Source organism: Sturnus vulgaris, chromosome Z (assembly GCF_052056855.1).
Source record: "Sturnus vulgaris isolate bStuVul1 chromosome Z, bStuVul1.hap1, whole genome shotgun sequence".
Classification (NCBI taxonomy): Eukaryota; Metazoa; Chordata; class Aves; order Passeriformes; family Sturnidae; genus Sturnus; species Sturnus vulgaris.
The window spans coordinates 64,939,655-64,952,907 of NC_142283.1; the positions used below are offsets into that span (position 1 = coordinate 64,939,655).

The following is a 13,253-nucleotide window of genomic DNA, read 5'->3' on the forward strand; positions in this document are numbered from 1 at the left end:
TAACTGCTGAGTAGTGAATCTGTACGGTTTGTCAAAATCTGTGTGATGTGCCTAGGGAGTCTCCTTGAAGAGTAGTATGGACATGTTTGCCTTTTACCAGTGCACTTGTATAATATAGATTAGTATCACTGCAGACTGAATATTGTAAAAGAAAACTAATGATGTCTGATATTTTCTTTTCTAGACTATCATTTTATTCTGGCCATTCTTCATTCTCCATGTACTGCATGCTCTTCGTAGCAGTAAGTATGTTTTTATCATTTAGATGGAAAGAGCAATCTGTTAATTACCCGGTACTGAATATTTACTTGGCTGCTTTGTACACGGGATGTTGCTTTTGTAGGATGCTTGTCTGGTGCAAGTTAAAGACTTCTCAATAGGAGCTGTAAGAGTAGAGATATTGGGACAAGAAGTAGAATGATGTTCAGTATGCCTAAAAAATACTTAATATGGTACTTGACTCATGTGTTGTCGTAAAAAATTAACCCAGTGACAAGTGTGTTTGAAAAGAAGATGCTATTTAAATTCAGCTACATTAAAAGTATTATAAACATTATAAAATGTATAAAGTTTATAATACTTTTAAATTCATAAGCCTTATAAAAATCCATAATAAAACATGTCTGATTTAATGAGATGTGCAAAACCTATTTTAAGGTAAAGTAAAAAATACCCTTAAACACTGGGGCTTGGCCCACTAAGCACAAAACAGGAGATCAAATTGAATTTTCAAATTCCTTTTTATTTTTCTGTATTTTTTTATTTTTAGAGAGGTAAGAGTGAGAAAAGCAAAGGGACAGTAAATACTAGCGATAAAATAAATTCATAATGCTTCATTTGGTGATGGTGTTTTAGTTGAAATTGTTCCAAGTCAACTATGACAAATTTTCTTCACTCTTAACATAAGGTTTATAACATGAAAGATTGATTTTGTTGTTCTCCCCCTGCCAGGTAGTACCACAGAAGACATTAACAACTTTATGGAATTTTGTTGCTAATGTAGTTGTATAATTAAACTCTAGTCCTGGACATAAGTTGCTAACAAAATGTGTACATTCCATAATTTTTACAGACCTCAGATTAATTTGCTTTTTTGTCTTTGTTGCATTCTTAATTATTGCACTCTCTTGGCAATCGTATAACATCCACAATGAGTGGACCAATTGTTCAAACTAAACAAAAACCCCTACAACTACACACCCATAAAAGGGGTGGCTGTTCAGCATGGTGTAGATGTGTTTTTAATTTTATTTTAAAATAAAGCTATTTCAGAAGCTTGGTGTTCAGTTTTGATCTATTATGCAGTTTTTTAATGGCTAAACCTGCTGGATCATCTCCCCTGCTGACCAGTCTTACCTAATGTAAATACAAAGAGTTCATAAAAGTATTATGACCTGGGTTTGGCTAGAATATGGTATGACTTCCGGTCAGCTGTTTGGGTTTTTTGGAAATAAAGTGGTTTTGCTCATTATGACTGGCAGTCTCCAAAATTATATGGGTTCACTCATAATAGCAATTCAAACCCAGTCTTTCCACAGTAGAGTGAAGCAATTACTGCTATACAGAGAGCACCCCAATACTGACATGCCCCTCAGTCAGAACCTTCCCATGCAACATCTTCTCATCAGAGGTTTTCTCACCGCTCATCAGAGGTCTTGTTGAGCAACACGATAATGTGATACTTATACCTCACAGAAAGACAAACCTGGAGATAAGAAAGACCTTGGTAGGTGTGTAGAAATATATAAATTATTATAATAAATTATTTATAATTTATACTGACTGGATTACAGTCTGTCAGGGATCTGAAGCTGTCTGAGCTTTTACCTCTGTCCCATGTGTGTCAGGCTTGTTCTGCTGCAGCCTGGTAAATGGTGGTGGTCAGGAGAAATTCTCAACTCATTAATTGAAGGTAATGAATTATATTAGATAATTCAACTCTCTAGATGCCTGCAAGATAGTAGAAGATATCTTGAACAGCCTGGACTTGAGACCATGTTTAGTTAATCTACTAGGCTTGGAAAAAATTCAGCCTTTGGCAAGAAAGTATTCTTTATTTTGAAGTTACTAATTTCATGTGGCTGGAATAATGCTTTCTGGAGTGCCTGTGGCATGTTCTTTTGAACCCATGCAAAAGAGCTTGTCTGAAAAGTCCTTGAAGAGGAAATTATCAACCTTAGCTGTCTTGGGACTTTGTGTGTATTTCATTCTTGGCAACCTCCCACATGGGTAGGTGGCAAGTCAAGTGCAAATCAAACCCTTCCTATGCAAGCTACTTCAAAGTACATAGGAGTACAAAGTACATAAATCCTGGCCTTGTGTCTGTCCTGGTTCAGACACTTCCTGTGCTCAGAGCTCTCCTTGTGTTCACTCAGTTCTATACTAAGTGCAAAACATGGCTTTGCTTAGTAGCATCCTTAAACTGGAGGGGTACAAATGCCTTTAACTGTTCTAAGATTACACTCGAACGAAGTGTTTCATTGGAGATCAGCTTCTTTTTTTGTTAATTAGTCAGTGAGTTTCCAGAGCCCTGTCTGTTCCTGCACCTGTTTTTTGTCTCTGGCTGAGCTATATTGCCCAGTAAAACTAAGCAGCTTTGTGGAGATTAGACTTCTACTTCCTTCTGTCCAATAATAAGATTATTCATCTAGAAACTGCCATGTGGCCATTGTAGGGACATCTGAACAAGGTTAATGGCACCCATGCAGTGTGGTTTTGTCTTGCTGATGAACACAGCCTTACTGCATACCAAGAAACCAAATTGAGTGCAGATATCTTCAAAAAGACAGCTAGTGCAGGAAGGTGAGAAAAACACACATACACACTTGCCTGCGTGGCAAGGCAAGGCAGAATGCTTGCTGCTGGCTCCAAGCCAAACCTGCAGCACTTGATGCCAGTTCATTTGCTGAACTCTGATGTTGGCTTCATCTGCACCCTGCACACGTTCTGCAGCCATGGGCTGAGTCACCAGCAGGACAGGCTGTTAACATGTGGCATTACTCAGAGGCTGTGTTAATCATAACCAGACACTATCATGCTGCTTTCTGGAGAGGCTGGAGGAGTCTGTGTGTGTGTATGTGTACTGCAGAATGTGTGCTCTTAAAAGTTACCTGCTGAATGCACGTGCTGTGTCAGGAGAATCCATGACTCTGTAGAGAACCAGTTCTTGGAGGAATATCTGAGGGAGGTGGGTGTTCAACCTGGAGAAAAAGAGGCTCAAGTGTGACCTTATGACTCTCTACAACTGCCTGGAAGGAGGCTGTAGCCAGGTGGGGGTTGGCCTCTTCTAGGCAGCCAGCATTGGGACAAGAGTAAATGGCCTCAAGTTGTGCTAAGGGAGGTTTAGATTGGATATTGGTAAAAATTTCTTCTTGGAAAGGATTGTCAAGTATTGGACCAGGCTACCCTAGGGAAGTGGTATTGCCATCCCTGGAGGTAGTTAAAAGATGTGTGGACGCAGCACCTGGGGACATAAAGGAGTGGTGGACTTGGCAGTGGTGAGTTAACAGTTGAACTCAAATGATCTTTTCCAACCTAAACAATTCTGCGATTCTATGACATTTTTGACTTGGCAACCATTTGAATTTCTTCAAGAGTCTGAATCATGCTGAGGATTATTTCTTTCTTCTGCTTTCAGGAGATTGCCAAAATTATCTGAGTTCTGACTGCATGACTTTGCTGGTATCAGGAGAAAAAACTGCAGTTTTGAACATAATCCTGTGCTGCATGTCCCATCTCCTAGCAGGGGTCACACATGGAAAACACCACTCACTGTGTTAGTCATCAAATTCTCTACCTTAACTGTTTGTTGCATGGAAATGTTAAATAGTTTATATTATTTGCTTGGGTTTTCAGCCCTCTTCCAGGTTAAAGTTATGGTTTCTTCTATTTCTTAACATAGAATGAGTGAAACCCCAGAAAAAAACCTGCTTGCAGACTGTCAGTCTAGGAAGCGATGGTGGAGAATGTATTTTGAGACTGATTGGGCAGAGCTAGATGGGTTAGTTTGGGTCCAAGCAGAGCTGTTATCTCTGGGATAAGAGTTTCTGCCAACAGCAGCTTTGTGTGGAAGCTAGAGGGAGTTTGACCACAATGGTATGTGGGAATCCAGTGACCTAATAACAGATGATGGATCCCAAATTATCTGTGATGTCCTCTCCCCATGCTGCTCCTTTTTTTTTATAGTCAAACAGCTGGCATGGCCTCTCCTGTACTAAAACTATTTAATCTTGGTTTAGAGAATGGGAGGACAAGTGTAGTGGAACACTTAGCAGTGTCTATGTGACCAAACTAGCACCCTTTGCCCTACAAGGGGAGATGCTGCATGCAGCTTTTGCTTTGATTTTCAATTTAAGTACGTTTAAAACGTTATTGTAAATTAAAATGCTAAATGCATGCTGCCATCAGTAGTGAGAACAGTTGGCAGAAATGGGTGTGGCCCAGGATTATGTTTCTGTAACAGAATCAGTTTTGGCTGTAGCTGGCCTGGGCACTTCCCTGTGGGCACCTATCCCAGGATGAAGAATAGGGCTGCACAAACCCAGCCAAGAGGCACTGCTATTCTGGGGATGGCAACGTGTTTGTACTGCTTAGACTTGGGACAAAACGGGATGATGAATCTTGCACGATGTAACTTGAGTGGCTCTCCTACCGGTCATGGGGAACATTTTATGTATCCAAGGACACATGGAATTACAGATGAGGAGTGCAACTGGTGTTCCAATGGCTGGGATTGACAGCCTTCTTTTGCAGAGATCGTACACAAGATAAACACAAGTGAAAGCAGGCTTTAGGCTCATGCTCCCAAATGTGCTAGTTAACCTGTGCTCTCAAACTCTGATTTTAATTGTTTATGTTGGAATAGGAGGTTGAGTGAAACACTGCTCAAACTAGAGTCTTTAACACAGTATTTTAAGTATGTCTGTTTGCATAGCATCTATTTCTTCATTTTCCTAAATGCTATTGACTAGACCTACAGAACTGTCCTTTACTGTGTTCCTGCCCACATGACAGTTGAGGACTAGTCTTCTAAAACTCAGGAAAAGACATGAATTACTGAAAATGCTTTGTTTGGCTGTAGCTGTGCGTAGTACCAAGTATCTTACTTTCAGCAGATGAAAAAATAAAGGGTAACTGGTCATGCTGCAAGGCTCAAGTATGGAAGCACTTGTGTGTGCTCCTAATATTCTTTTAATATTGTTATTTTGGCTTTTTATGGCAAGCAAACAAAGAACTGATTTCTCCCTGGTTTGTTTGGAAGTTAGGGCCACCAGTAATAATGCCAGTATTGTGAACTGGCTCCTCTAGGACTGAGGTGAAAGCAATACATTGCAGTGCTTTGTTCTTAAAGTAAATGTTAAAATACTAACTTCAAGGTTTTTTTTTTTCCATTGGAGTAGGTGTTGTATTCCAATCTGCAATGGAATAAAATGTCACTGTTTATCCTGCTCTATGGTAAAAATTAGGTCAATGTGAAATTGTGGCAATCTACAGCCAAGTTGAAGTTGGAAGATTAAAACACAAAAAAACCCCATTACCCACTGGACAAGTGGCATTTGTTTAGAACAGATTGATTATAGTTTTGATATTGTATTGAAAACTGAGCTGTTACTAGTGACAGGGCTTCATGGCCATTGCTTAGGAGGCAGCTCTTGCACATCAATTGCCTTTGACAACATGATCCAGCTATCTCAAAGAGCCAGACTCTGGTACATACTCTGCCTTTTCTCCCTAGTTCAGTTATTTCCCCCCCATTTCAGATCTCCAATAGATCAGTTCCCTGTAAGGCTGTTCAAACATCAGAGCTGGCACGGGGGAGACAGATGTGGTCAGAGTAATAGGGATACACCATCCTTTGAACAGCAGCTCAGACATACACCTGCACTGAAGTCACCTGCAGACCTGTATCCTTTTAGCTCACTGGAAGGGGAAGAAGGGAAGAACTAATTTGAACTATTGCTTCTTTCTTTTTTATTTTCTGCTTTATCAAATAAAACTAAAGGATATATAATAATGCAGATTTACCAGGGATCATAAATATGCATTTATGAAAAGGGGATGATCTCATTAAAAATGTAAAATGCATTGACAGACATCAAAGTCTAAGTTGCCTTTTTTTTTTATTCTTTTAAATTTTTTTTTGAGAAGCCCAGCTCATGAGTGACTCATGAATTCTTCTACAGCTCTGTATTCCTTTTATAATACAGTTTTCTATTTGGAACTGAGCCTGCTCTGTTTAAAAGTACATGGGAGAGACATTATCCATATTTCTGGTTTGCAGGCAGTGTCTTGTTCGCTGACGCCTATAGCTCTGTATTTATTCATAGATACAATGCTTCCAGGTACAAAATAAACTGGTGAACTTCTATGTAATACTTGCATAAATATAAGATTGTGTATGACAGGTAATTTCTCAGCACATCTTGTGGCTTGTGCTCAGAATTGCAATTTTTAAACTGCTTACTGGATTTCTTGTATTTCCTTGAATTCCAGAGTTTGTATGTAGCTGAAATGATGACTAACTCTTATACAAAGCTATTTGAGTAACAGCATTTATACAAACTAGCTTTCATATGAAGGAATCTCTCAAGTTTTCCTTAAAAAGCAGAAAGGAAAGAGCTATTCTGCAAACATTTACAGATGTAGAAGAAAGCTTTGAACATCTCTGAAGGGAGCTTTTCTCTCTGCTGTTGCCTAGTCTGAGCAGGGAAGAGGTGTCTGGACTGCTGAAAAGGACCAGAGCAGGGATGGCAGATCACTTATCTGTGTATTGGTCTAAATGTTTGGTTTCTGTTGCTTTGTAACATTATGCAAGAACCTAGCCTGAATGTCTCAGCTGGTCCATTCTCTTGGAGGATCATATTTTAATACGGGCTTTTATCAAAGATGCTCAGATACAAACTGTGTCTGGAGAAAGTGTGAAAGTGTATACTACTGTGATTATTGCACTGCCCTCTCTTCAAGGAAAGGCAAAGTGTGTATTTACTGAAGGAATTGGAGGGTGAACAGCTACTTTGGCACTCTATGCATCTGCCCAACTTCCTCGTGGAAGACTTCACAGTCTAGAAGAGGGGGGTATTGTCTCCTGTAAGAATGTCCTTGGGATATCTGTAGAAATAGAGTTTTCCTGTTTTGGAAATGTGCCTTGATTCTCAGCTGTTAATGCCTAATCCCAGGCCTCCTGAAAAATTTTGCCCCATTTTTTCATATTAGTTATGCAAAGATTGTTTTTCTGAAGACTTTGAAATACTGGTGCCTCCTGTGCTTTCCCTTCCTTCCATCCCTGCCTTATCAATGAAACCACCTATACACAGTAGCTCCGTATCTACTCCCTCCACCTCAGAAATTCCAAATCAAACCACATACTTGTGTGCATGGACTTGAGTTGTACTTAAGCATTCTTAAATCAGAGCTTCTTGGTTTGGGAAGAATCCCTATGGTTTGTGGCTCCTGGGACTTTTTGGGTCAGCAGACTTTCTTTGAAGTATGAGCTTTCCTAACGGTAGCCAGTAATGGATCCAAATACTAACTACAACCACAGCAGTATTTTGTGCCTCCTAGAACAGTAATGCCATAGGGCTCTTTCTTACTGCTCAGGCAGATAAACCAAAGTAAGACATGACTAATAGTAAATGCTAAGCTATAAGTAAAATAAATGCTATTTACTTGCTGAGAAGTGACTTTCTGCACCTTTGTTTCATCTCCAGAGTCCTACTACTAGTACTTGCACAAACTGAGAAGTGTTCTCATTTCTCTAGTCACAGGGGAATTTTCTCTCTTGGGAACTGTTCTCACTGTTCTGCTCTTAAGTTAATGATTGAGTCTGTTAGGGTTGGAAAGACAGAAGTAAGAGTGAAAATAGGTATATCTCCAAAGAGTTGTGCCTTGCTTCTGTTCTTTAGGACAAGACACCTGTTGGCAATGCAATTACTGAGGCCTTTTGGTATTGAGAGAAAATCCATTTTTTAAAAGTATCAGAACAAATCAATTAGTACAAGTAGTATTATTACTTGGTGGGGGAACACCACCACAATCCCTCCCCTCTCAAGTTTCTTCCTTTTGACTTCCATTCTTGAACAAATGCAGGATTTTCCATACCTTAACAGGCAAAATTATCTTTAGTACAGAATGTCTGTATAATTTGGTTTTGGAAAAAATAGGAGAAGGTATTGAATGAAAAATAACCACGGAGTTTTAAGTCTTGAAACTAAGTATCTGAAATATGATCTTGGTTGATGAACTGAGTAGGTTTTGGTCGATTTAAAACAACTTTGTGCCCTTAAAGTCAAAGATATGTTAGCTCTTAGAAAATTTCCTTGTGAACCCACATGATTGCACCTCCAGAAGTCCATCTAGGAAACACAAGTCACTGTACTTCCAAATGAGGTAGGCATGTGTTTACGTAAATTAATACTGCTCTGGTGAAAGAACAAATGCTCAAAAGTCATGCTAAAAATGTGGAGTAGCAAATAATTCTCCAGTTGCAGAGACCTTTCCATTCATATCTGTGGCTTCTTGCAAGAGGCCACAAAGTAGCTGTGTTTCTCTTCATTGCTGTGTGTATTTTTAGAAATGAAGTACTAGACCATAGATTAAGAAGAAATTTGTGTTCAGGATGTGTGTGGCATAGAGGACATATTTTCATTATGGAGTAAACTAGTAGGAAAAAAACTCTGGAGATTATTTAATCCCATTAAAAAGTCTTGTGAAATCTCTTTGCACCTTTAAAAGGAATTAACTAAGCAAACACAAGAAACAGCAAGATGGGAGAGTGGAGAGCAATTCAGCAGAGCTAAATGGCAACTGCTGAAGTATGAGAGTGATCAGAACAGTGTGGAGGGAAGCTGGCATGGTCAAAATACAGACAGGAACAGGTCACTACCAGAGCAACTTGGGATGCTCCTGCTGTGTTCATAGACTCACAAATTTGTTCTCAGCAATATGTGAAATGCTGGTAGGAGGCATGTCAGTAGTATTAACCAGATGAGATTTCCTAAAGTTCCTGTGGCTTCGACAGATCACAGGTTTTATAAGTAAAACTTACTCCTTTGTAGAAAACAGGCTTTGGTGTAGAGACAGGGATTTGCTTCTGTTTTCTTTCTCTAAAGCTATCCTGTAAATTACTTCAAAAAGGAGCCAAGGAACCTGAGGCATGTGTAAAGGAGGAGGTTCTGTAAACAGCATGAAGCCATTGCACTCTGTTAGACAAGAAGGTCAAAATGGTAGCAAGAGTTAATGCAGCGTGGGGCTAGGACATCTCCATATTGTGCATTTTATGCTAAGGGCTAATGTAAAGGAAGTTCGGAGTACTTCCAGTATTAACCTTGATTTGCATTTCATGAATCATCAGCAAAACCTCATCCTCTCCTTGGCTGCTTTATTTTCCTGCGTGGACCCAATGGCCTGTTGCAGCCACACATGTTGCTGTTGTCTTTCTAAGAGCAAGTCACAGTAGTGGGAAGAAGCTTGGCAGGGGAGCACAACTCAGCCTATTAAAAGCAGTGTCAGTTTGAAGTTACCTGCTTAAAAATAACATGGCATCTGCTATTGCAGCAGCTGGTTAATAAGCAATTACTTACAATAAAAAAAACCAAAACAAACAAACCAAAACCCCAAACCCAATTGTAACCAGAATGGCAGCTGCTATTTCTGAAATTAAACACAGCAAGGATCAGTCAGCCTAACACTTATCTGTAGTATCATTTCTCACCCTTCTCACACCTAGTTTTAGAACAATGTAAATCTATTTGCTAGTAGAAGGTGCAAGAAAGCCTTTAGTCATTTCCTGTAGAGATACAGGAGCTGATGGTGGGAAACATCATGTAGAATTCATGAGGTCTGTGGCCAACTGCTTGTGGTCTGCAGCTGATAGAACAGCTCCAGATCTTCTCTCGGACAGGAGATTACTCCTATAGTACAGAAATCAAGCTTTCACACAGATGTCAAATCCAAATTTCTTGTCTGATGATTTGTCAATCAGAAAGAATTTGAATACATGCTGCATAAGGGTGAAGACTGCTTTATTGATCATTCAGTGCACTGGGCTGCCATCTTTCCAAGTTGGCATTTGCAAGTCTTGCCCCATTTTCTTCTTGTGTTCATAAGTAAACCTGTTTTCTCATACATCTGCAAAAGGGTTGCATAACCCTTTTTTCTCCCTCCTATGACTACACACCCTTTGCCAACTTCCGAAAACATTTATATGGAAAAAACTTCATTGCAGCAAAGTATTTTAACTGCCTTCAGGAAAATTTAGTGGGAATAGGGAAAGCAATAGCAAAGAATAGCCAGTACCAAATCACCAGCCAACTCTTTAGGCTACCAGCATATGGCTCCTTGCACCTTGCTCTGCTCCATTAGGCACTTTGTCTACCATTGGTAAATCCAGAAGTAGTATCACTGTAAGTCCATTAAAACACCTTTTGTTAAAAGAACTTTGTGTTACAGATAATTTTTGAAGTGGTTAAACTGTATTTTCCCTAGTGGTGAATTTGAGGCCCACAGAAATATGCAGTGCCCACCAATTTGAAGGGGAAAAACTATTTTTCAGTTTAGGCTTAGGTGTAGCTTCTTTAGTGTCTGATTCTAGCCTGACCTTGCTATTAAAGAGAGCTGTTTACAGATGGGGTTGATGTTTTTGATGCTCCATTTATAGCTGAAAATGTCAGCATGCCAAAATTATGATGTAAGTTACTAAGAGAAACATTCCCCAAATGTTTAACTTTGGAAAGTATCACCTCTGCATCTACAGTGTCTTCTCTGTGCCTGTATTTACATTGTAAATGTACTGCTTCTCAAAGTGAGCCATGGCTTTTGAGGTTGTCAGTGGAGGGTTCTACCAGGAGTTTGGTGTGCTGCTTTGGTGCCTGATGCTTGTGTGTTGGTTTCTACATTTCTCAAGACTGTCAGCTAAGTTTTTGTCCTTGCCCTCAAGTTTCTAGGTGTTTCTGAGAAGATATACTTGAAATGTTAAATATAACTTTCAAATATATTGTTTTCTCAGTGAATACAGTAACTATGGTGTTTTTTGAGGATAGGATTAAGTTTCAGAATAAATTCAATTATGTTTACAGAGTTTATTTGGAGAAAGTAGAGAGCTAGACAGATGTAGACAGCCAGATCCTAGACAGACCAGAGAAGAAACAAAGGCAAGAGTCTTAGATTAGATTAGATGGGAAAGTAATACATACTGCAAATCGGAGGTAATACATCAAAAACATAGATGTACACAAAAAAAAGAAGACCTGAGGGGAAAACATGAGAACTTCAGATATCCACCAGAGTGGTAACATGGTTAATATTCAGCTGAAAAGGGTGAGGAGCGCAGCTCAGTGAAATATACCAGCGACAACTGAGAAATGCAGTCATTACATCAAGTTAGTTCTGATACTTAGCTACAGCTGCAATGCTATGCTGGAAGGCGATATTACTAAAGGTAATTGAGAATGAAGTTAAAAAATTTGTCAGCTCTATGTATAGTAAAGTATTTTGTATAAAGCTTACCTGTAATTCATGCAGGAGTAAAATACTGGTTTGACTTTCACTGGATTCTTTTTAAGCCTTAAGCGGCTCTAGTACCTTTATCCTGAAAATACTAATTTGTCCTATTGGTCCAAATGGAACAATATGATGGTGTTATATATAAATTAAAGTACAAAACTATCAAACTCTGCCTTGGCAGCCTTAAGAGTATAGCTATAGCACCTAGAACAGCTGTAAATATTATCTCAATAAAATTTCCATCAACTCTTCTTGAAAAGACCCAACACAATTTTACTGCTTCTGTGCTTTTGTGTTTTGTAATTTATTTTTCTTTTTCTTCCAGCTTTATCTTCAAGCAAGAATGAAAGGAGACTGGGCAAGACTTTTACGTCCCACTATACAATTTGGCCTCATTGCTGCATCTATCTATGTGGGTCTCTCACGTGTTTCTGACTACAAGCATCACTGGAGTGATGTTTTAACAGGACTTATCCAGGGTGCAGTGGTAGCTGTGCTCATTGTAAGTAATTCCTGAGGGGGTGGGTGTGTGTAAATGCTGGTTTTATGAACAGCACCTTAGAACGGCAGGCTGTGTTCAGAGGAAAGCAGACTTGTATTTCTAACACTTCAAAAACTGCTGAAGCAGGGAAACAACTCCTTGAACTGGGTGTAGCAATAGTACCTTGGGGAGTAAGGCAGGCTCTGGCCCAGTGAGATACATGGTAGTTTTAGCCATTGGACAACATGCTGAAGAGCTTTTCAAATAACTAAAATGGAAATGGTAACTGCAAATCATGTAGGCCTCTTTACATAAATCATGCTTTTTGCTTCTAGCCGAATTCAAAATCTCAAGTGAAAGAGCAGAGAATTCTGTATAACTTAAACAGGGGCAAAAAGGCCTTGAAGAATGAGAGCACCAAAGTGTCTGCCTTTGCCACCTTACACAGTGTGTTTTTTCAGTCTGATGGGAAATTAAAAACCCTTCACCATTTCTTGTGTGCATTCCTAGTACTAAAAATGTGTTCACCACAAAGAACCTGTGATGCTTAGCTGTACTGATGAATATAAAGCTATGCCAGGAAACAGACACTTGCCTGAACTTGTCCCATCAGGCCCAGCTGACTTAGTGACAGCAGTTGTACTGGATGTCATCAGAGTGCCCATGGCTAATTCATCTATGAGAAGGGATATATCAGGACTCCTGGGTCAATGGGAGTGAACTGAGGTCATACTGAAGAATTCAGTTACCAAGAACTGAGGCTTAGCTGGGAAGAACCACCTCCATAATAAATACTTTGTCTGCTTTCTCAGGTCAGAAGGGTACGGTTCAAGACAAAGCTGTCTACTAGTTGCAACCAATAATCAAAACAAATCTTGGAGCAGCTCTGGGTAATCATACAGGCTGCAGTAGCTGTTACTAAATGGCTACATGTTGGCATAATCCTAGCCCTCTTTTTTGTCCAATCTCTTTTCCTAAGAAAAGGAGTTCAGAGAGTAAGAAACATCAGAGATCAAAGAGGTGAGGACACTTTTATTAGGAAAACAAGTTTAGTCAAGGATGTTGGATGATTCAGAAGGTGATTAATAATACAAGAAAGAGTAGAAAGTAGCATTACAGTGAATAGAATTGAAAGGTCAGGAAATTATTTTAAAAAATATACACTAGCACCAACCACCACCCTCAGACTCTATCTGAAAGAACTGATGAGTTCCTCTCCAAAAACAGCAAGCAATTGCAAATGCATCACTAAATTGAACTGAGGGAATCTGGC

General features: G+C 39.4%; 1 protein-coding gene across 2 annotated transcripts in view; it reads left to right on the forward strand.

Moving 5' to 3' along the window:
- The window catches only part of PLPP1 (phospholipid phosphatase 1), a 62,791-nt gene that overhangs the window by 48,294 nt on the left and 1,244 nt on the right, over window positions 1-13,253 (forward strand). For both annotated transcript variants that reach the window (XM_014887011.2, XM_014887012.2), the window contains exons 4-5: window positions 185-242; window positions 11,825-12,001. In XM_014887011.2, coding sequence (XP_014742497.1) covers window positions 185-242; window positions 11,825-12,001 — 235 coding nt within the window. The remainder of the gene's footprint in view (window positions 1-184; window positions 243-11,824; window positions 12,002-13,253) is intronic.